The 22,583-nt window shown below is 37.7% G+C and overlaps 1 protein-coding gene across 1 annotated transcript in view; it reads right to left on the bottom strand.

The window, feature by feature from the left end:
- The window catches only part of LANCL2 (LanC like 2), a 60,418-nt gene that overhangs the window by 30,912 nt on the left and 6,923 nt on the right, over nt 1-22,583 (bottom strand). The window contains exon 2 of the mRNA XM_003982621.4: nt 4,425-4,542. Within this exon, the coding sequence (XP_003982670.1) occupies nt 4,425-4,542 (118 nt within the window). The remainder of the gene's footprint in view (nt 1-4,424; nt 4,543-22,583) is intronic.

Genomic DNA, 22,583 nt, shown 5'->3' with positions numbered 1-22,583 from the left:
GTTTATTCTTCTATTTTGATAGAGACAGAGAGTGTACAAGTGGGGAAGGAGCAGTGGGGGGGGGGGGGGAGAGAATCCCAAGCAGGTTCCACACTGTCAGCATGGAGCCTGATGTTGGGCTTTAACTCACAAACCATGAGATCACGACCTGAGCCAAATTCAAGAGTCTGATGCTTAACCACTGAGCCACCCAAGTGCCCCATTCCTTGCATTTTTTGTGCAAGGTAGATATAATGTACTGGGTAAAAGAAACTGCAGTATCTAGTCCTTTAGTGATGTGGTAGTAAGGAATAGGGGAGTGGGAGCTTTCTATGGTTCTATGATTAGGTCTTAGTCTTTTTGTGAGTCTATGCCCCTGGACTATGAACTTCACTAGAGCTTCTCAGTGTTTTCTTCTCTGTAGGCTGGACAGGATAGTTATAAGGGGGGTGGAGTTGGGTATTTCCCTTCCCCCAGGGAAGTCTGGGTTCAATAAAACTCCAGTGGGTAAGGCTCTGGTAAAAACTTTTCTCCTGAGGGCTGGTCTTGTTATGAAAAAGATTGCTCTGGCATATTTCAGAATGGTTCCTTTTCCCTCCCCTTTCCAGAAGCACAAAGGGATTGTTCTCCAGTATCCACAGTGAGGACCTGAGAGATCTCCCGGAGTTGACCTCACAAAAAAGTGTGGAAGCCTCCTCATAACTGGGTCTAGCTAGAGGCTTTTGTACTCTCGTATTCGTTCAGACTCGACCTCTAGAAATTCATCAGTTAAAGTTTAAATTTCTTTTCCCTACACAGCCTCCCATGGAGGTTTCTTCTTGTGGATCTGTTCTCTGGTAAACTGTGATTTTTCTATCTCTCCCTGTTTATCTCTTCTATTTTTGGTGTAGCCATTTGTTCTATGACCTCACCATACTGACGGCTGTAACAACTGTTTCTCTCAGTTTGTTCAGATTTTTACTTGTTAGGGTGCAGTGGCAACTTCTAAAGTCATTGCATCCCAGACCAGAAACTAGAACTCTCTCTTCATTTTATGGTTTTTTTTTCCCCCCATTTTTATGGTATTGCTGTGCTTTCTGTAGTATCACTATTCAGCCTCACATTATTTTATTGTCTTTCCATCTCTTTTTTGAGTTCCCTTGGTTCTGCTTTGTGACCCAATTGCTTAAGCAGGTTCCAAAATCACTGTTGAAAATGCTGCAAATTTTCTCCACATCGTAATGGTATCTTCCCGATGTTTTTTCTTCTATTAACAACATGTGATATTCCTGCTTTTTCTAATATTATGTATACAATTGAATTTTTTCCTTAAGTTTGAATTAGATGAATTTTTCTCAATCAACTATTATTAACAGAGAGATTCTCTAAAAGAGGGAAAGGATGAGGATATCTTTCCCAGCTAAAAAAAGCCTTCATCTCAAGGGCATCCTCTTCTTATTATGTGACAAACTTTATTCGTATATGGTGACTTGGGGTGACCAGATTTCCTTTGATTCACATACCCATTCTGGTTTCATAAGGGCTCCTATCACTGATGTTTCCTTCCTTACCTACACAATTAGCAGTGCCACCAGGGATGCAGTTCCTGCCTTATACAACAATCCCTCTTTTTGGAATGGTTTTTAAAAAATTCTGTAACCTCGGGACACCTGGGTGACTCAGTTGGTTAAGTGTCCAACTTCAGCTCAGGTCACGATCTTGTGGTTCGTGGGTTTGAGCCCTGTGTCGGGCTCTGTGCTGATAGCTCAGGGCCTGGAGCCTGCTTTAGATTCTGTGTCTCCTTCTCTCTCTGCCCCCCCCCCCCAAATCTGTCTCTCTCTCTCAAATAAATAAACATTAAAAATTATTTTAAATTCTATAACCTCTGTTCCCTATATACTCTCCATACCTTTTTTTTTGCCTCTCTTCCTTGCCCACTTCATACTCAGATATGCCTGCAAAAACTCCCTCTCTGGGTGTCTCATCCTTCTGAGAATAATTATTTCTTGATTTGGGAGACGGGGAATTGCAGAATACAACTTGCCACCCATGGGTCCTTTGGCTTTCTTCACCTGGACACCATTGTGGTTTTCCACAGTCATTTTGGGTTCGACTTATTTTTCATCCATTATTATTTGGTGTATTCTCTATCTCACAATTTTGCCTAAAAATTAAATTGTGGGTACTTCATTCATTCTTCTTGATTATACAGTTTTAGGAGACAAGATAGGAGAAGCATGGGTGTAAATACATTCCATAGTGCTACCTGAATCCCAGAGTCTTAAATATTACTTTTAATCATTCACACCAAATACCTCTATCATAGCTCTATCAGTGATTCTAAAAGATGACAATAAATGAGGATTTTTAAGAAATATTGATTCTTGGACTCCTCCACCTAAGATCCTCATTTTGTCATTTTGGGATAAAGGCTCATAATATTTTGTTTATTATAAAGCCCTCTGAGTGTTTCTGATGCATAGCATTTATGACCTAATAAAATTAGGACCTAAAATTGGATGTTAAAATTAGCATTTAGGACCTAATAAAATTAAAACTCCTATTTCAACAAAAGGAAATATTTTAAGTAAAAGACTTATTACTTATATGTGGAATTTAAGAAACAAAACAGATGAACATAGGGAAAAGAGAAAATAAAAAGGGAGAGGGAAACAAACCATAAGGGACTCTTAACTATAAAGAACAAACTGAGGGTTTGCTGGAGGGGAGGTGGGTGGGGAAATGGGTTAAATGGGTGATGGGTATTAAGGAAGGCATCTCATGTTGGGATGAGCACTGGGTGTTATATGTAAGTGATGAACCACTAAATTCTACTCTTAAAACCAATATTATACTATATGTTAACTAACTAGAATTTAACTAAAATTTTGAACTAAACAACAAAAACTACTTCAAAACATATAAAAAGATGTGATACACACACACACACACACACACACACACACACACACGCACACACACACATATATATACACACACAATGGGACATTAGCCTAAAAAGAATGAAATCTTGCCATTTGCAATGAGATGGATGGAGCTAGCATGTATTATGCTAAGCAAAATAAGTCAGTCAGAGAAAGATTAAATACTGTATGATTTCCCTCATATGTGGGATTTAAGAAATAATACAGATGAACATAGGGGAAAGGGGAAAAAAGAGTAAAGGAAACCGTAAGAGACTCTTAACTATAGAGAATAAACTGAGGGTTGATGGGTGGGGGGGGCGGGGGGGTGGGGGGGTAGGTAGGGTAAATGCGTGATGGGCATTAAGGAGAGCATTTGTGATAAGCACTGGGTGTTATATGTAAGTGATGAATCACTAAATTATACTTCTGAAACCATTATTACACTATATGTTAACTAAGTAAAATTTAAATAAAACTTTGAAATAAAAGAAAAGAAAAAAGAAAAAGGTGTTTTAGGGAAAATCTGTGCTAAGAGTAACTATGTTGTTTTTCCTTTCAAAATATCCTTCTTTGAATTCACTTCAAGTTAGCCAAAGTTATCTAAATTTATATTAAGATAAATTTCTTTGGCTGTATAAGTTGAACTAACTCCATGTCTTCCTGGGTTTAAAAGTTTGAAAAATTTAATTGTAATGTCATTTATGTAAATGTTGTATTCATAATAGGCAAATATAAATAAAGCACCACAGAAATAAATATAAAAATAAACACAAATAAAAAAAATTTTCGATTGTGTATTGCAAAAGCAGGTATCGTATCGGTTCTCAGTATTCTAACATGTATACTTATGTCTATGCTATTCATTGACTAAACTATAAAAGTTTAGCAAAGGCTATAAATCAATATGAAAATTATTATTGGCACTAATCATACTGTAGTCTAATCCCTCAGAAGAAGGTCTTTATTTCCTTATACTCCCTAAATAGTTATCATAATGTTCTGGCTACACGGTAAAATAATAAGAATATAAAGATTAGTTAAGGCAAGCTAATTTTGAAATTAAGTTTTTGGATGTAAAGTGTATTACTGGTTGCTTATTCAATTATTATCACTAAATTCAAAAGCAAAATCTTTATGTGTCTAAATGAGTCAAATGGGTACAAGCAATAGGTTAAATAGTTTAGGTACAATGGAGAAATCATATACCACAACTTGTCACAAAGATCAAAGTGTAAAGGCAAATAAAAAACTGAACCTACAGCAAGTTATCTCTTATTATACATTTTCATAGATACTCATATATTAGGTCAAATAAATAATGCTATAAAAATATGACATACTACATACCAAAGTTCAAATTTCAGGCAGAAAAGATTTCTTTAGAAATAAAATTCCAAAGTATCTCATCACTGAAGAAGTTCAAGATTTTGTTTAAAGGGTATAAAACTTTACCACTTTAAAAGAATCAAATTTTAAATTCAGATGTTACAATTGTAATCCCCAAACAGAACATCAATTAACTATACCCTATATTCTCACCTGTCCAACCAGTATAAGCAGAGCAATCATGTGGATCAGCTGTCTTGAGCCCCTCTTCCATTTGCTGTAGAAGATCTTTGATTTTGGTCTGGATTCGCCTTGTGAAATTATGAATGATCTGAGAACCAAAAAGAAGACATAAATTTAAATTGCATAAGAGTAGGGTAATATTGTAATAAATACTTTAGTAGTCTAACTTGTCAGAACATGAGACAGTAATCATATTACTTGGCCCATTTCAATGCTTCATTGGTTATAGAGATAATGCCCTATATGGACTATAAGTCATTGGTAAAATTATAAAAAATAAGTTGTAGAAACCAAAGGAAAAACTATTTCTTAAAAAAAGACGGATTTGGGGCACCTGGGGGACTCAGTCGGTTGAGCATCCAACTCTTTTTTTTTTTCTTTCAATGTTTATTTATTTTTGGGACAGAGAGAGACAGAGCATGAACGGGGGAGGGGCAGAGAGAGAGGGAGACACAGAATCGGAAATGGGCTCCAGGCTCTGAGCCATCAGCCCAGAGCCCGACGCGGGGCTCGAACTCACGGACTGCGAGATTGTGACCTGGCTGAAGTCGGAGACTTAACCGACTGCGCCACCCAGGCGCCCCGAGCATCCAACTCTTGATTTTGGCTCAGGTCATGATCCCGGAGTCGTGGGATTAAGTCCCGCAGCCAGTCCATACTGAACATGGAGCCTATTTAAGATTCTTTCTCTCTCTCTCTCCCCCCGTCTCCCCTGCTTGCGCTGTCTCTCTAAAATAAAAATTTTTAAAAAGATGGATTAGACTAAACAAAAAAAGATGGATTCAACTAAATGTTAACTTCTACAAGTTAAAGAATATAAGAAAAAGATGATTCAAAAATTAATGACCAGGGGGAAATAACTGTAATAGAAAACAATATAATAAAAAGACTACAATAATACAGAAATATATATAAAATTATTGATGTACTTTTTAAAAAGGAAAAATCAAAAATATTCAATCACTTAGAAATTATCGAAAAGAAAATAAATACAAGTACCATGGTTTGCCTTATCAGATTAACAAATAATAACATTGAAAAATATGAAGCCCCCTTGCTGCTAGGAGCTACAGAAACAAGTATCCTTTTTCACTGCTGGTAGTCTTTCTCAAGAGAAACAGCAATATTCTTCTTTTTTTCAATTTTTTTTAACATTTATTTTTGAGAGAGTGAGCACGAGTGGGGGAGGAGAGAGAGAGAGAGGGAGACACAGAATCTGAAGCAGGCTGCAGGCTCCGAGCTGTTCACACAGAGCCCAACATGGGGCCTGAACCCACGGACTGAGAGATCATGACTGGAGCCGAAGTCTGATGCCCAATGGGCTAAGCCCCAGCAATATTCTTAAATAGGTAGCTGATAGTGTTCAGATTTTTATGTCTCTGATGATTTTTGAAAAATCTACTGCTACACAAATTGCTGAGGTATATTAAGATACATGATTATGGTCATGGGGTTTTCTATTTATTCCTTTAATTATTTATTGCTTTCATGTATTTTGTAGTTCTGTTGTTAGACATAGACAAATTTATGACTGCATGTCCTCCTGACAGAGTGACTTGTTATACTAGTGAAATGTCCCTCTCTGGGACTATAGAGAAAATGTTTTTGCGTTATTGCACAGTTAGGGCTTTCAGGGCAAATTTTACTGAAATTTGGGGTTCTGAACTAAAAGTAAACTTTAGGAATTAAGTTACAATTGAATACATTGTGAGGACTCCAGAGAGGTTTACTTAATCCCGGAGGTATGTGTTTACATTTCCGGGGGCTGTATGTATTTCTGAGTAGTAAAACTGAAGACCAATGGGCTTTTCATTGAGAGATTTATTTACACCCCCCCCCCCAAAGACTTACATATTTGCAATGAAACTCTCTCAGAAGAAGGGAAGAAGTTTCCTCTATTCCATTTGTAAAAAGCAGAGAAAAATTATTTCTTTTTTTAATATTTGCCTACAATACATAGACTCTGTGTGTGGAAGACATCTGACCCGGCTTCATTGTGTTGTTCCATAGGCAAGACCTGAGACACGTGAAACCACTCACTGGCTATAGTCTGTCTGAAAAATAATAAATCTCTAATCCAGAAACGTCTTATGTACATTGAGGAAAAAATTAATTGATAAATAGTAAAAATCTAAATGAGGGTGAGATCGGCATCACTGCAGCATTGGGCACACCTTATTTTTGTCCTGCAATAATAAAAATAAATCCACAAACATAAGCGCTTCTGTGTGAGTTGTGGAACCCAGCGCCTTGCACCACAGGACCCACGGTGGGTTTAGCTCACCGGTCTACCAGATATCAGTACTTGCTGTAGAACCTACATGAGACTGTGAATTGGTTCCCGCCCCTCTCAGATGTGATCTGGGAGTGCATGCAGAACAGTGAGTTAAGCAATCACTTTCAGATCATAAAGCCTTTGGGGGAAGTCCTGATTTCCAGAGGAAAAGTTCCAACATCCACTAGAGGGAAAAAAACCCGAGTTTGTAGGCACTAGATTGGGTAAGACCTTGTCTTTATCAACATCACCGCTTCCCAAAGGTGGTATAGCACAGGGCTAAATAGATGGCCTGTATTTTCTCCCACAGGGAAAAGGGAGAGCCTGGGCATGAATGAATGCCCAGTTTTCAAATTTGTGCAGGACTTTGCTGAAGAGACTCATTTTTCTCTCACGGTATCCAGAGCATCACTTAGAGAGCTCCATGAATGGGGAGAAGAGGCAAATCAGGGCTGTAGTATATAAGATTCTCAGAGGGCATAAAAGGGATATAGTTCCTGCTGATGTATGTGTTCCAGACTCCATCAGGTTCATGAAAAATCAAGGAAGGAGGACATACCCAAAAGATCACAATCATCTTCCAAAAACCAAACCAAAACAAAGGCATGAAAATGTATGATTTACCCAATAAAGAATTCAAAAAAGCTGTTTTAAGGAAACCCAATGAGTACAAGAAAATACAGAAAGAAAATTTAAGGAAATCAGGAAAAGAACACATGACCAAAATGAGAAATTTAACAAAGAGATAGAAATCATAGAAAAGAATCAATGATAAACTCTGGAGTTGAAGAATTTAATGGAACAGAATCACAACAGAGAGAATCAAAAGCAGAGTAGACCAAACAGAAGATAGAATGAGTTAGAGGACAGGCACTTTGAAACACCCAGTCTGAAGACAAAAAAGAAAAACAAATTAGAGAGTGAAGAAAGCCTATGTGATCTATAGGACACTTATAAAACAAAACAAAACAAAACAAAACAAAATTTCTGAATCAGTTCCACAAAGAGAAGAGATGAGGGAACAGAAAGCTTCAAGAAATAATGCAGATAACTTCCAGATTCTGGGAAAAGATTTAGACATAATAAATAGATCACCCCATTATTTTCATTCAAAATGTCCTTGTCTAAGACACATCATGATAGAAACATCAAAAATCAAACTGTAGAGTGCTGACAACACTGATTCCATCTTTGGCCCTCCATCTTGTTCATGTTCACTTGATGACCTCTCTTGGGGGCTACATATCTAGACCCCTTGAAGATTAATATGGTCTTAGAAAAGACCACCAAGGCCAGGATGAGAAGAGGCTTGCTTTGGTCTCCCATGTATCTGTTAGAGAACATAGTCCTGCCCCTTCCTGGTGGCACAGGGGGTGCCATAGTATCTAATTAAAGATTATCTGCAAATTAGATACATGCAAACCCCTTTGAGATGCATGTAAACCCTTCGATCTCACTACAATGCCCTCCTGTGTGTCCTCTCATTCTATAAAATCTGTGGATTAATGTCTTGACTTTGCACAGAATAACTATAAAGCAACTGGATCATCTACTGCCTGATCCCCCCATCAGTAAGTTCCCCTGAATAAAACACTGTGTAAACCAAAAGAAGTTGCCTTCTTTGTTTCTCAGTCTCAAAGTGCCTTCTCCATTTGGAGGATACTTTATTGTCCCTCTCCCACCTTCTAACACAACAACAAAAAAAGAGAGAAACCTAAAGGTAGCAAGAGTAGAGATTATACATAACCTACAAAGGAACTTCAATGGGGATATCAGTGAATTTCTCAGCAGAAATCGTACAGACTAAGACTAGGATGATATATTCAAAGTGCCAAAAGAAAAAATAACTGCAAACCAAAACCAAACAAACAAACAAACCCAAAAAACAACAAAAAAAACCTTTCTGGCAAAATTATCCTTCAAGAATGAAGGAAAATAAAGACTTTCCCAAACAAACAAAAGCTGAGGGAATTCATCACCACTAGACCTGCCTAATGAGAAGGGCTGAAAGGAGTTCTTCCAGCTGGAATGAAGGGAAGCTAACTAGTAACATGAAAATATAGGGCTGCCTGGGTGGCTCAGTCGGTTAAGTGTCCAATTCTTGATTTTGGCTCAGGTCATGATCTCACAGTTTGTGATTCGGGCACCACGTTAGACTCTGCACTGACCTCACGGAGCCTGCTTTGGATTCTCTGTCTCCCTCTCTCTCTGCTCCTCCCCCACTTGCTCTCTCTCAGAATTAAATATTTAAAAACGAAAAATAAAAAAAAATACGAAAATATAAAACACACTGATAAAGGCAGACATGCAGTCAAATTCAGAAAACTCTAATACTATAATATGATAGTGTGTTACCCATTTTACTGTAAAGGTCAGAACAAGAGTAGCAAAAGTAAGTATTACTATTATAATTTGCTAATGAATATACAATATAAAAAGAGACAAATCATCACTAAAAAGCATAAAAGGAGGAGAATAAAAGGGTGGTGATTTCATGTGAGATTGAGGTTAAGCTGTTATTAGTGTAAAAGAGACTTAGATCTATAAGATGTTTTAGGTAAGTCTCATAGTAACCACAAAAAAAATTATAGTGGATTTGCAAAAGTTAAAGACGTAGGAATCAGAGCATACAACAGTGACAAATCACAAACCGACAAAGGAATGCAGCAAGAGAGGCAAAAAGGAAAAAGGCAACTACAAAACAGGCAGAAAGCTATTAAAAAGATGGTGCTGGTAAGTCCTTATGTGTCAATAATTACTGTACATGTAAGTGGACTGAACTTTTTAAACCAAAAGGCAAAGAGTATCTTGATGGGTAAAAAAAAAAAAAAAAAAAAAAACAAAAAACAAAAAAAAACAAAACCCAAACAAGAAGACCAAACCTGAAAGAGACTCACTTCAGCATTAAGGACACACATAGGCTCAAAGTGAAGGGATGGAAAAAGATATTCCATGCAACTGAAAACCAAAGGACAAGAGTGGCTATATCAGACAAAAATGAGAAAGAACAGACTAAGTAAAAACCAGTAACATGAAACAAAGGCCATTGTATAAAGATAAAGGGACCAATTCTTCAAGGAGACATAATAATTGAAAATATATACACACTCAACACGAGAGCACCTAATACATTAAGCAAATATAATCAGATCCGCAGGGAGAAGTAAACAATACAAGAATAAAACTGGACTTTAATATACACTTTTTAAGAATGAATAGATCATCCCAATAGAAAATCAACAAGTAAACATTGGATTTAAACAATATGTTAAACCAAATGGACCTAACAGACATATAGAAGACATTCCATTAGACAATAACCAAATACACATTCTTCTCAAGTGCACACATATCATTCTTCAAGGATAGATCATATCTTCATACAATCACAAACAAGTGTTACCAAATCTAGAAGACTGAAATCATACCAATTATCTTTACTGGCAAAGTTATAAAAGTGGAAATCAATAAGAAGGAACTGGAAAATCTACATATATGTGAAAATTAAACAACGCACCCCTCAATAATCAAAGGGTCGAAGAAGAAATCGAAAGGATATTAAAAAAGTATCCTGAAACAAATGAAAATGGAAACACACATACTTAAATTATGGGATGCTGCAAAAGCAATTCTAAAAGGGAGGTTTATATGGATAATATTTATATAGATAATTTCTATATTAAGAAAAAAATGATTTTTTAGAAAGTTTATTTATTTTGAGAAAGAGCATGAGCAGGGTAGGGGAAGAGAGAGAGAGGATCCAAGCAGACGCCGCGATGTCAGTGTGGAGCCCAGTGGGGTGTTTGAACTCACCAACTGTGAGAGCCATGACCTGAGCCTAAATCAAGAGTCAAGTACTTTACCGACTGAGCCACCCAGGCATCCCATGAAAAATTAAGATCTTAAATAAATAACCTAACTCTACATCTCAAGAATCAGAAAAAGAATAAACCAAGCCCAACATTAGCAGAAGGAGAAAAATAATAAATATCAAAGCAAAAGTACACGAAATAGAGACCAGAGGAAAAGTAGAAAAAAATTAACAAAACTAAGATCTGGTATTACAGAAAGAAGAAAAAATCGACAAACCTTTAGCCAGTCTGAAAAAAAAAGGAAGACTCAATAAATAAAAACAAAATGAGGGGCACCTGGGTGGTTCAGTCGGTTAAGCATCCAACTCTTGATTTTGTCTCAGGTCATGATCTCACAGTTCCTGGGTTCAAGCCATGCATTGGCATCTGTGCCGAGAGTGCAGAGCCTGCTTGGGATTCTCTCTCTCTCTCTGCCCCTCTCTCATACACGTGTGTGCTCCCTCTCTCTCTCTCTCTCTCAAAATAAGTAAACTTAAAAAAAAAATAAAAACAGGAATGAAAGATGAGACATTACAAGTGATACCAAAGAATGTAAAGAATCATGGGAGACTTCTATGAACAGTTATATGCCAACAGAATGGATAACCTAGAAGCAATGGGTAAATTCCTAGAAACATCCAGGTAAGGCCAAATCAGAAAGAAATGGAAAATATGAACAGAGCAATACAGGGGCAAGGAGATTCAATGTGAAATCAAAAGCCTTCCCAAAAAGAATTCCTCAAATGAGATGATGAATTCTACCAAACACTTCCAGCAAAATTAGCCATTCTTTTTTTTTTTTTTCAAAATCTTCTAAAATTAAAGACGAGGGAATACTCCAAATGCATTGTACAAGACCAACACTGCCAAAGCCAGATAAGGAACACTGTAAGAAAACTACACATCAATATCCCTGATGAACATGGATGCAAAATTTTCAGTAAAATATTAGCAAACTGAATTCAAAAACACATTAAAAGGACACTATACCAGGATCGGGTGAGCTTTATTCCTGGGATGCAAGGATGATTCATCAATAAATGTGATACACCACATTAATAGAACAAAAGATAAAAAATTATATGATTCCCTCAACAGATTTAAAAAAAATACAATTGACCCTTCCTTGACTTCATGATTAAACTCTCAACAAATTGGAAATAGAAGGAACACACCTTAACATAATAAAGGTGTATACAACAAGGCTATAGCTAACATCACACTTAAAAATGAAAGGTTGAAAGCTTTTCCTCTAAGATCAGGACCAAGACAAGGGTGCACACTCTAACCACTCTTAATCAGGATAGTACTGGAAGTCCTAGCTAGGGCAGTTAGGGCAAGATAAAGAATTAAAAGGCATCCAAATCAGAAAGGAGAAAGTAAAACTGTCTACATTTCCAGATGACATCATCTTATATACAGAAAATCCTAAAAACACAGCCAAAAAATTGAGGGAAGTAATCGACAAATTCGGTAAAGTTGCAGGATATAAAACCAACATACAGAAATCAACTGTGCTTATATATACTAACAAAATAGCTTAAAAAGAAGCAAAGAAAACAATTCTATCACAATAGCACCAAATACAATAAAATATTTAGGAATAAATTTTGCCAAGGAGGTGGACTATAAGACTATGAGACTATATAACTCTGAAATGAAAGAAACTGAAGACAAACAAATGCAAAGAAATCCTGTGTTCATGAACCAGAAGAATTAATATGTTACTGCTGTTAATGAATATGCCAACAACAATGGCTGATTCTCCATCTAACTGTCTGAAGACCTTTTGACTACAAGTTATTAGCTTGAACTTCCTGAGACTTGTGCTTTGGCTTTTACTGTGAATCAAAGGGATACAGAATAATTTGCATGACAAGAAAAAGACTGGAGAAGCACCAGTTTGATACCCGGTACGGCACTACCCATAAGATGGTACCCAGTCCATGTCTATTTCCCATACTCTTCTTCCCTACCATCAGAATTCTGATTATATTCAGGGCAGCAATGCATCCAGCCCCAGAAGAGCTACTTGCTTTTATAGGCTGCCTTAGGACCAGGGGCAGACATATGACATAGTTCTGACCAATGAGGCATAAGTACAAATCTTCTAGGACCTCTTAGAAGGTTCTTCTCTTTCCTGATGAAAGAGAAGGATACAGCTGGCACTCCCTTCTTTTTTTTCCCTTTTCTCTGCTATAAAATTAGACATGCAGTCTGGAGCTGTAGCAGCCATCTTCTATTAAACACAAAGAAGATGAGAGAAACACCAAAATGATCTCATAAATCCAGGCCCTGATCTTGTCGAAATAAGACAACACCAATAGTTGTGTACTTCCAGACCTGCTATATGGGAAAAATAAGCTGATTAAGATACTTCCAAAATTGAGACTTCTGTTTATTGTAGCTGAATGCAGGCCGAACTCATATTTATATAGTCTTGGCTCTGCTATAATAACCTTATCCCAAAGTATATGCTTTATTCCTCATAAATGCCACTGGAATGTAGCTCTAAGACTTATTATTATTTAATCCCTACTAATACTTGCCAAAATTTCACTGTAAAAATTTGTCTGCCTCTGCTTTGAGGTGGCTTTTCTAGTTCTTTATTTTCTCTCCCTCATAAAAGAAACTTCTAATTTGTTTATATGAGAACCACACTCTTATAAACAAAGAAGAAAATTTATTATGCCAGAATTCTGTTTGCATGTGATAAAAATTACCATACCAGGAGAATTTTTAACTGGCTCATCTCAGTTAATAGCAGTATTATATAAAGCTAATTAACAATTACTGAGCACTTATAACATGACTGGCACTAAGTGCTTTACATGATATTTCAATTACTCTTCACATCACCAAATGTTTTTTAGGTGAGAAAAAACTGAGGCTGTTTTTAGGTGAGAAAACTGAGGCTTACCCAAAGTCACAAGACTCTTGGGGCTCTGACTCTATGGTCTAATTTCAAAGTTCCTGGGCTTCCCCATGCTGTGTAATTATTGTGAAATCTTTGATTCTATATTTACAGTTTACCATTAGATTTTCAAAAGACTTAACAGCCTTCCCTCAAACACACCATATAAATACAATACATATCGGCCACATAATATAGAAAAAGCAGGAATAATTAAAGAATTTTGGAGGTTTTACCTCTGATCAGAGACTGCTTTTTAGTAATTGCATTGCAATCAGAAGAAAATGTTCTTTTCCTACATAATAGACAATGTTCCCCAACAAGGATGCTCCAAAATGTTATAAAGCAAAACTATATTGGAAGAGGTATTAATCACTGGCTATAACAGAACTTGTCAGGTGTCACTGCACCCGTGTGCAATGCATGTTATAATGAGATTTATTTTTCTTCTTCACAATGTTTTTCATGGTAATAAATCTTGGAATTAGGATAAGACAGCTCTATTCAGAGAAAGAAAAGAATAAGACAGGTAAACATAAAGACACTGTGTGGTATTTCAGCATGCAAATTACCCCAGATACAGGCTTGATAAAAGTTTAAGGAAATTAAACTCCTTTTGAGGCATGATATTTTCTAGATTACCTCACAAGAATTAAGGGGAATAATTTCTGTTCTATTATATCATTCCCTAAAACATGAACATATGCACATATTCTGCACCTCTGTGTCTCTACTCTAGATTTTACACAACCTGTGGGTTCAGTTCAGAAAGTTCATAAGCTATGTTCTGTGTTGCATTTGGGGAAAAAAAAAGTAGATATAAATTTTATAAATATTATAGGTGATTAGAATGGATTAACATTAAAAAAAAAAAAACCTCTTACTGAAGATAAAGGCCCAGATTTTCTTGAATCATGGTATAAAGCATAATTGATGTGTTAACTAAACATATGATAAAATACCCAACATTGTGTCTCTTTCTGTAACCGTCAGATACCTATAAAACATTTGAGGGAGCAGTTAAAATGGAGTAGTAAGGGTCCCTGGGTTTGTCTGGTCCCTTGAACACAGCTAGATCAATATCAAACCATTTTGAACACCTAGGAATTCAATCTGAGGATTAACAGACCAATCTGCATAATTTGAGGGAGAGCACATGGCAGGTACATGATGTGGAGAGGTAAACTGGGGGACAGAAGAGCCAAGGTGCCACAGAAGGGAGGGAGCCGCTGTCATAAAGAAGAGAAAGACAGAGGGGGAGAGAGAGCAGCAAATTGGGTTGGTGCAAGAAAGCACACCCCCTGAAAGCAGCTAGAAAGAGTGAAAACACACAGGGGACTGCACAAGAAAACTGTTCCCCAAAACTATGGATAGGGGAAAAAGGAGAGAGTTTCAGTCCTGCCAGCATTTTATACACAGCGGAGAGCAGAGTCTGAAGTTTCAGAGGTCAGCCCCTGGTGGTGATCCATCGAGGAATGAGGGCAGAGCCCCTGGGGCGAACAGCGTGGTCTAAGGATTCCCAGGGTCGCCAGGAAGAAGTGATTCACCTGTTCGGAGTGCAGTTGGTACAGGTGACCCAGCCTTTCCATGGGCAAGAGACCTGGTGGGCACCATCAAGCCACCACACTCAACTGTATAGGAAGAGAGAGATGCCAGCTGAAGGCAACAAACACTGGCACCAATTGTGTGTTGTGATTTCCCATAAACTCTGAGCTGCTGCCACTGCGTGGTGGCGCAACCCTTTCTTGAGAACAATCTGGCCCTGGCCAGGGCAAGATGCTCCTCCCAGAAGATCAGTGTGCATTACTACCTTGGGGGGTCTCTGAAGTGTGGGGTTTTGAAACACAGCTGTGCCTGATATAAAACTCTGGAGAGAGGCGCCACATGGTAGGCAGATAGCTCACAGAGAGGGAGAGGCAGGGAGCTGATGGAAGTAAGGGACACAGGGGAGTAATTGGTCACGTGCCTGTGACAGCAAGAACTTCCCACTCTGGGGACTACACAGTGGGTTGAAACCATTTTCACCATTGGCCCACCGACACTGATCAACCCCAGGCAGCTAAACAGCACCATCAAGTGGAGGATGGAACCATTCCACCAAGCCCTGCCCCCTGTGCCTTCAAAACACACCTCCACTAGGGCAAGTTGGTCTGAGAATCAGAGCAGCAGATTCTCCCAGAGAATCTCTTCTCTCCCAGAAATCAGCACAAATCCCTTCCATGTGCTTAGTCTACCGATAATAGACTGCTGCAAAGTTTCAGCTCTAGGAGAAACTGGATCTAGCTTCATTTGGATCTTTTCCTTTGTTCGTTTTTTTTTGTGGTTGTTGCCTCTGTTTTTGTTTTTGTTGTTTTTCTTTTGTTTCTTGGATTCAGAAACAGCAAGATTTTTTACTTAATTTTGTTTTTATATTACTTTATTGCTTTTTATTTTTATATCGTAATTGTTAAATTTTTCTATTTTCTATCAAGCTTCTCTTAATTAGCAAGCAGACAAAAACACCTAGGATCTAGCTTCCTTTATTTGATTTTTTTCAACATTTTAATTTTTATTTCATTCTATTATTAATACTATTATTCTTGTTTTTTCTTCTTCTAAAATGACAAGACAGAGGAATTTGCCTCAAAAGAAAGAACAGGAAGAAATGGTGGTGAGGGATTTCATAAATAAGACATCTGAACTAGAATTTAAAACAACAATTATAAGGATACTAGCTGGGCATGAAAAAAAGCATAGAAGACACCAGGGAATCCCTTTCTGCACAGATAAAAGAACTAAAATCTAGTCAGGGCAGAATTAACAATGCTATAAATGAGATGTAAACCCAAATGGAGTCCATAAAATAAGAATGCACAAGGCAGAGGAGCAAATTAGCGACAGAGAAGATAAAATGATGGAGAGCAATGAAGCTGAAGAGAAGAGAGAAACAAAGGTCAGGAATCATGAAGACAGACTTAGGGAACTCGGCAATTACTAAAATGTATTAATATTCATATCATTAAAGCCCCAAAGTATGAAGAAAGAGAAAAAAGGGAAGAATGTTTATGTGAGCAAATTATAGCTGAAAATGGGGAAAGACACAGACATCAAAATCCCAGAAGCACAGAGAACTCCCATTAAATTATACAAAAATTGGCCATAACGAAGACATATCATAGTTAAATTCACAAAATGCAAAAAGAATCATGAAAGCAGCAAAGGGAACCCAAAAGTTCCCCATTGCAAGAACCCATTGTTAACCCATAAGGGAAAACAATCAGGTTCCCAGCAGGTCTGTCCACAGAAACTTGGCAGGCCAGAAAGGAGTGGCAACATATATTCAAAGTGCTGAATGGGAAAAATATGCAGCAAAGAATACTCTATCCAGCAATGTTGTCATTCAAAACAGAAGGAGACGTAAAGAGTTCCCCCCGCCTCCCCCCACACACATACACAAAAACTAAAAGAGTTTCTGACCACTAAGCCAGCGCTGCAAGAAATTTTAAGTGGGACTCTTAAGTAGAGGAAAAAACAAAAGCAAAAACAAAAAAAACAAAACCAGAAGTAACAAAAGCGAGAAAGGACCCGAGAGCAGCACCACCAGAGACACCAACTCTACAGGTAACAAAATACAATGGCACTAAACTTCTATCTTTCAATAATCACTCTGAAGGTAAATGGACTAAATGCTCCAATCAAAAGACATTGGGTATCAGAAAGGATAAAAAAAAAAAAAAAAAAGATCCATCTATATATTGCCTACAAGAGACTCATTTTAGACCAAAATATACCTACAGATGGAAAATGAAGGGATGAAGACCATCTATCATGCTAATGGAAACCAAAAGAAAGCTGGGGTGGCAATACTTACATCAGACAAACTAGATTTTATTTTATTTTTAATTTTTTTTAACATTTATTCATTTTTGAGAGACAGACTGTGAGTGGGCGAGGGGCAGAGAGAGAGGCAGACACAGAATCCAAAGCAGGCTACAGGCAGGCTCTGAGCTGTCAGCACAGAGACCGACATGGGGCTTGAACCCACGAACCATGAGATTATGACCTGAGCCAAAGTTGGACGCTTAAGCTACTGAGCCACCCAGGCGCCCCCAGACAAACTAGATTTTAAAACAAACACTGAAATAAGAGATGAAGAAGGGCATTATATCATAATTAAGGGGTCTATTCAAAGGGAAGAACTAAAAATTGTAAGCATTTATGACCCAACTTGGAAGCACCCGAATATATATATATCAATTAATCCCAAACATAAATAAATCCATTGATAACAATACCATAATAGTAGGACACTTCAATACCCCACTTATAGCGGTGGGAAGGTCATCTGGGCAGAAGAACAACAAGGAAACAATGGCTTTAAATGACACAGTAGACCAGATGGACTTAACAGATATAGTCAGAACATTTCATCTTAAAGCAGAATACACATCATCTTGAGTGCACATGGAACATTCTCCACAACTGATCACATACTGGGTCACAAATCAGCCATCAACAAGTACAAAAAGATTCAGATCATAATATGCATATTTTCAGACCACAATGCTATGAAACTTGAAGTCAACCACAGGAAAAATTTTTGGAAATCCTCAAATACATGGAGGTTAAAGCGCTACCTACTAAAGAATGAATGGGCTATGCAGGAAATTAAAGAAGAAATTAAAAAATACATGAAGGAAAGGAAATGAAAACACGACAGTCCAAAACCTTTGGGATGCAGCAAAGGCAGTCCTAAGAGGAAAGTACATTGCAATTCGGGCCTATCTCAAGAAGCAAGATACATCCCAAATAAGCAACCTAACCTTAAAGCTAAAGGATCTAGAAAAGGAGCAGCAAATAAAGACTAAAGCCAGCAGAAGTGGGGGAAATAATAAAGAATACAGAATTAAATGATAAAGAAACAACAACAACAAAATGCTAGAACAGACCATAGAATCTAGACCTGGTTCTTTGAAAGAATTAAAAAAATCTATAAACCCCCAGCCAGACTTATAAAAAAAAAAAAAAAAAAAAAAGAGACAGTGAGAGAAAGGACCCAAATAGATAAAATTACAAATGAAAGAAGAGAGATCATAACTAATACCAGAGAAATGCAAACACTTAGAGAATACTATGAAAAGTATATGTCAAAAAACTGGGAAATCTGGAAGAAATGGACAAATTCCTAGAAACTCCCTAACTCCCAAAACTCAAACAGGAAGAAAAACAAAATTTGAACAGACCCATAACCAGTATAGAAATTAAATCAATAACCAAAAATCTCCCAAAAAACAAGACTCTTGGGCCAGATGGCTTCCCAGGGGGGGATTCCACCAGGCATTTAAAGAAGAGTTAATGCCTATACTTCTCAAACTTCCAAAGAATAGAAATGGAAGGAAAACTTCTAAACTCATTCTATGAAGCCAGCATTATCACCTTGATTCCAAAACCAGACAAAAAGACCCCACTAAAATGGAGATATACAGGCCAATATCCATGATAAACCTAGATGCAAAAATTCTCAACAAGATACTAGAAAACAAAATTCAACAGTACTTTAAAGGAATTCTTCACCATAATCAAGTGAGATTTATTCCTGGGCTGCAGGGCTGGTTCAGTATTCACAAATCAATCAAGGTGATACACCACTTTAATAAAAGAAATGATAAGAACCATATGAACCTCTCAATAGATGCAGATAAAGCATTTGACAAAATACAGCATCCTTTCTTGATAAAAACCCTCAAGAAAGTAGGGACAGAAGTAATGTACCTCAACATCATAAAAGCCATATATGAAAGGCCCACAGCTAATGTCATCTTCAATGGGGAATAAGTGAGAGCTTTCCCATAAGGTGAGGAACACAATAGAGATGTCCACTCTCAGCACTGTTATTCAACACACTACTGGAAATCCTAGCCTCAGCAATGAGACAATAAAAAAGAAATAAAAGGCATACAAATCAGCAAGGAAAAGTCAAACTTTCACCATTCACAGACAACATGGAAAACCCCAAAGACCCCACCAAGGACTTCAGCAAAGTTGCAGGATATAAAATCAACGTACAAAATTTGGTTGCATTTCTACACACCAATAATGAAGCAGCAGAAAGAGTAATCAAGGAATCAATCCCATTCACAATTGCACCAAAAACATAAGATACCTAGGAATAAAAGTAACCAAAGAGGTAAACGATCTACACACTGAAAACTACAGAAAGCTTATGAAGCAAACTGAAGAGGACACAAAGAAACAGAAAAACATTCCATGCTCATGGTTTAGAAGAACAAACATTGTTAAAATGTCTATACTACCCAAAGCAATCGACACACTCAATGCAATCACCATCAAAATAACACCAGCATCCTTCATGGTGCTACAAAAACAATCCTAAAATTTGTATGGAACCAGAAAAGACCCCAAATTGACAAAGTAATTTTGAAAAAGAAAACCAAAACTCAAAGCTTCACAATGCCAGACTTCAAGGTATATTACAAAGTTGTAATCATCAAGATATATGATACTGACACAAAAACAGACACATAGATCAATGGAACACAACAGAGTTCGATGAATGGACCCACAAATGTATGGCCAACCAATCTTCAACAAGTTGGATGCAGGAAAGAGCATCCAATGGAAAAAAGGCAGACTTCAACAATGGTGCTGTGAAAACTAGACGGCAATATGCAGAAGAATGAAACCAGTTTCTTACACCATACCCAAAAATAAATTCAAAATGGATGAAAGACCTAAATGTGAGACAGGAAACCATCAAAGTCCTAGAGGAGAACACGGGCAGCAACCTCTTTAACTTTGGCCAGAGCAACTTCTTACTAGACACATCTCCAAAGGCAAGGGAAATCAAAGCAAACATGAACTATTGGGGCCTCATCAAGATAAAAACCTTCTGCACAGCAAAGGAAACAATCAATAAAACTAAAAGGCAACTGATGGAATTGGAGAAGATATTTGCAAATGACAATTCTGATAAAGGACAGTATCCAAAATCTATAAAGAACTTATCAAACTCAACACACAAAAACCAAATAACCCGGTGAAGAAACGGGCAAAAGATATGAATAGACACTTTTCCAAAGAAGACATCCAGATGGCCAACAAACACATGAAAAGATACTCAACATCACTCATTATCCAGGAAATACAAATCAAAACCATGATCAGATACCACCTCACACCTGTCAGAATGGCTAAAATAACAACTCAAGAAACAACAGATGTTGGTAAGGATGCAGAGAAAGAGGAACCTTTTTGCACTGTTGGTGGGAATGCAAACTGGTGTAGCCACTCTAGGAAACATTATAGAGGTTCCATAAGAAAATAGAAATCCCCCTACAATCCAGCAATTGCACTATTAGGTATTTACCAAAGGATACAAAAATACAGATTCAAAGAGGTAGATGCACCCTAATGTTCATAGCAGCATTATCAACAATAGCCAAACTATGGAGAGAGCCCTAATGTCCATCGACTGATGAACGGATAAGGAAGATGTGGTATATATACACAATGGAACATTACTCAGCCATCAAAAAGAATGAAGTCTTGCCACTTGTAATGACATGGATGGAGCTGGAATATATTATGCTAAGTGAAGTAAGTCAATAAGAGAAAGATCAATACCATGATTTTACTTACATGTGGTATTTCAGAAACGAACCAGATGCACGTATGGGAAGGGGGAACAAAAGAGAAGAGAGGGAAATAAACCACAAAAGACTCTTAACTATAGAGAACAAACTATGGGTTGACGGAGGGAGGTGGGTAGAAGATGGGGGGGTTGATGGGGGATGGGTACTCAGGAGGGCACTTGTGATGAGCACTGCGTGCGTGATGAGAATTCTATTCCTAAAACCAATATTGCAATGCCTGTTAACTAAAATTTAAATAAAAAGTAAAGTTGAGAAAAAGAAGCAGAAACACAATATGGATTATTAGCAAATGTTGAGCTTAGTATTATTCAGTTATTCTTTTGAAAAATAATAATCATTGTTTTCCGTGTGCCAGGCACTGTTACTGGGCCAAAAGGTGAATAAGACTGGGTTCCTACTCTCCAGAGCTCTTGGTCTAATGAGACAGACATAAAGATAATTATGATGCTACATAATAAATGTGTGTGTGTGTGTGTGTGTGTGTGTGTGTGTGTGTGTATGTGTGTGTGTGGAGAGACAGAGACAGAGAGAGAGAGGAAGAGAGATTTCATACATGGTTACAGCCTGGAGCTTCTAGGAAAATGATACATCTTAGAAAACCATCTTCAACTCACCCTTCAGGAATTCACTATGGCTATTCTTAAATCCTTGCTTCTGAAGGTGGGCAAGTGTATAGCCAGAGTGTTCAGAAGGGTGAAGAGGAGATGGAAAGGCATTAACAACCCCTGTGAGACTGGAGGAGACCTTTCTTTGGTTAGGGGGTATCATCAGTGGGGCACTTTGTAGGGTAGAAGTCCATGAAAGCTTGTTCCTCCAATGGAAAACAAAAACCAAAACCACTGCTGAGCCTCCTTTGCATAGCTGTGTGCAGAAAGTTTCCTAAGCTCCATTAAAAGAATGTATGTCCTCTAAGTCCGTTAGTACCCTTTCATCAGTCATTGTCACGGTCATCGACACAACCCTACAGGTAAGATATAATTATTACCCCTATTTTGCAGATGACAAGTATGAGAGGGAGAGAGGTAAAGTAATTTGCCAAAAGTAATACAAACAATAAGTGGTAGAATTGGAATCTGAACCCAGGTAGCCAGCTCTAGATTCCAAACTTTTAACCAATATGCTAAGGACTTTTATGAGAGGAAAACAGCCCCAAAGACATCTATGCCCCAATCCCTGGAACCTGAAACAAGTCAAAGACTTTAGGGAGAGTATCCAGGTAGAGCCAGTCTAATCACACAAACCTCTAAAAGCAAGAACTTTTGGGGCGACTGGGTGGCTCAGTTGGTTAAGCGGCCGACTTCGGCTCAGGTCGTGATCTCGCGGTCCGTGAGTTCGAGCCCCGCATCAGGCTCTGTGCTGACCGCTCAGAGTTTGGAGCCTGTTTCCGATTCTGTGTCTCCCTCTCTCTCTGACCCTCCCCCATTCATGCTCTGTCTC

This window comes from Felis catus, chromosome A2 (genome assembly GCF_018350175.1).
Source record: "Felis catus isolate Fca126 chromosome A2, F.catus_Fca126_mat1.0, whole genome shotgun sequence".
Lineage (NCBI taxonomy): Eukaryota > Metazoa > Chordata > Mammalia > Carnivora > Felidae > Felis > Felis catus.
The sequence above is the reverse complement of the archived record's forward strand: the minus strand, read 5'-3'. Positions and strand labels throughout refer to the sequence as shown.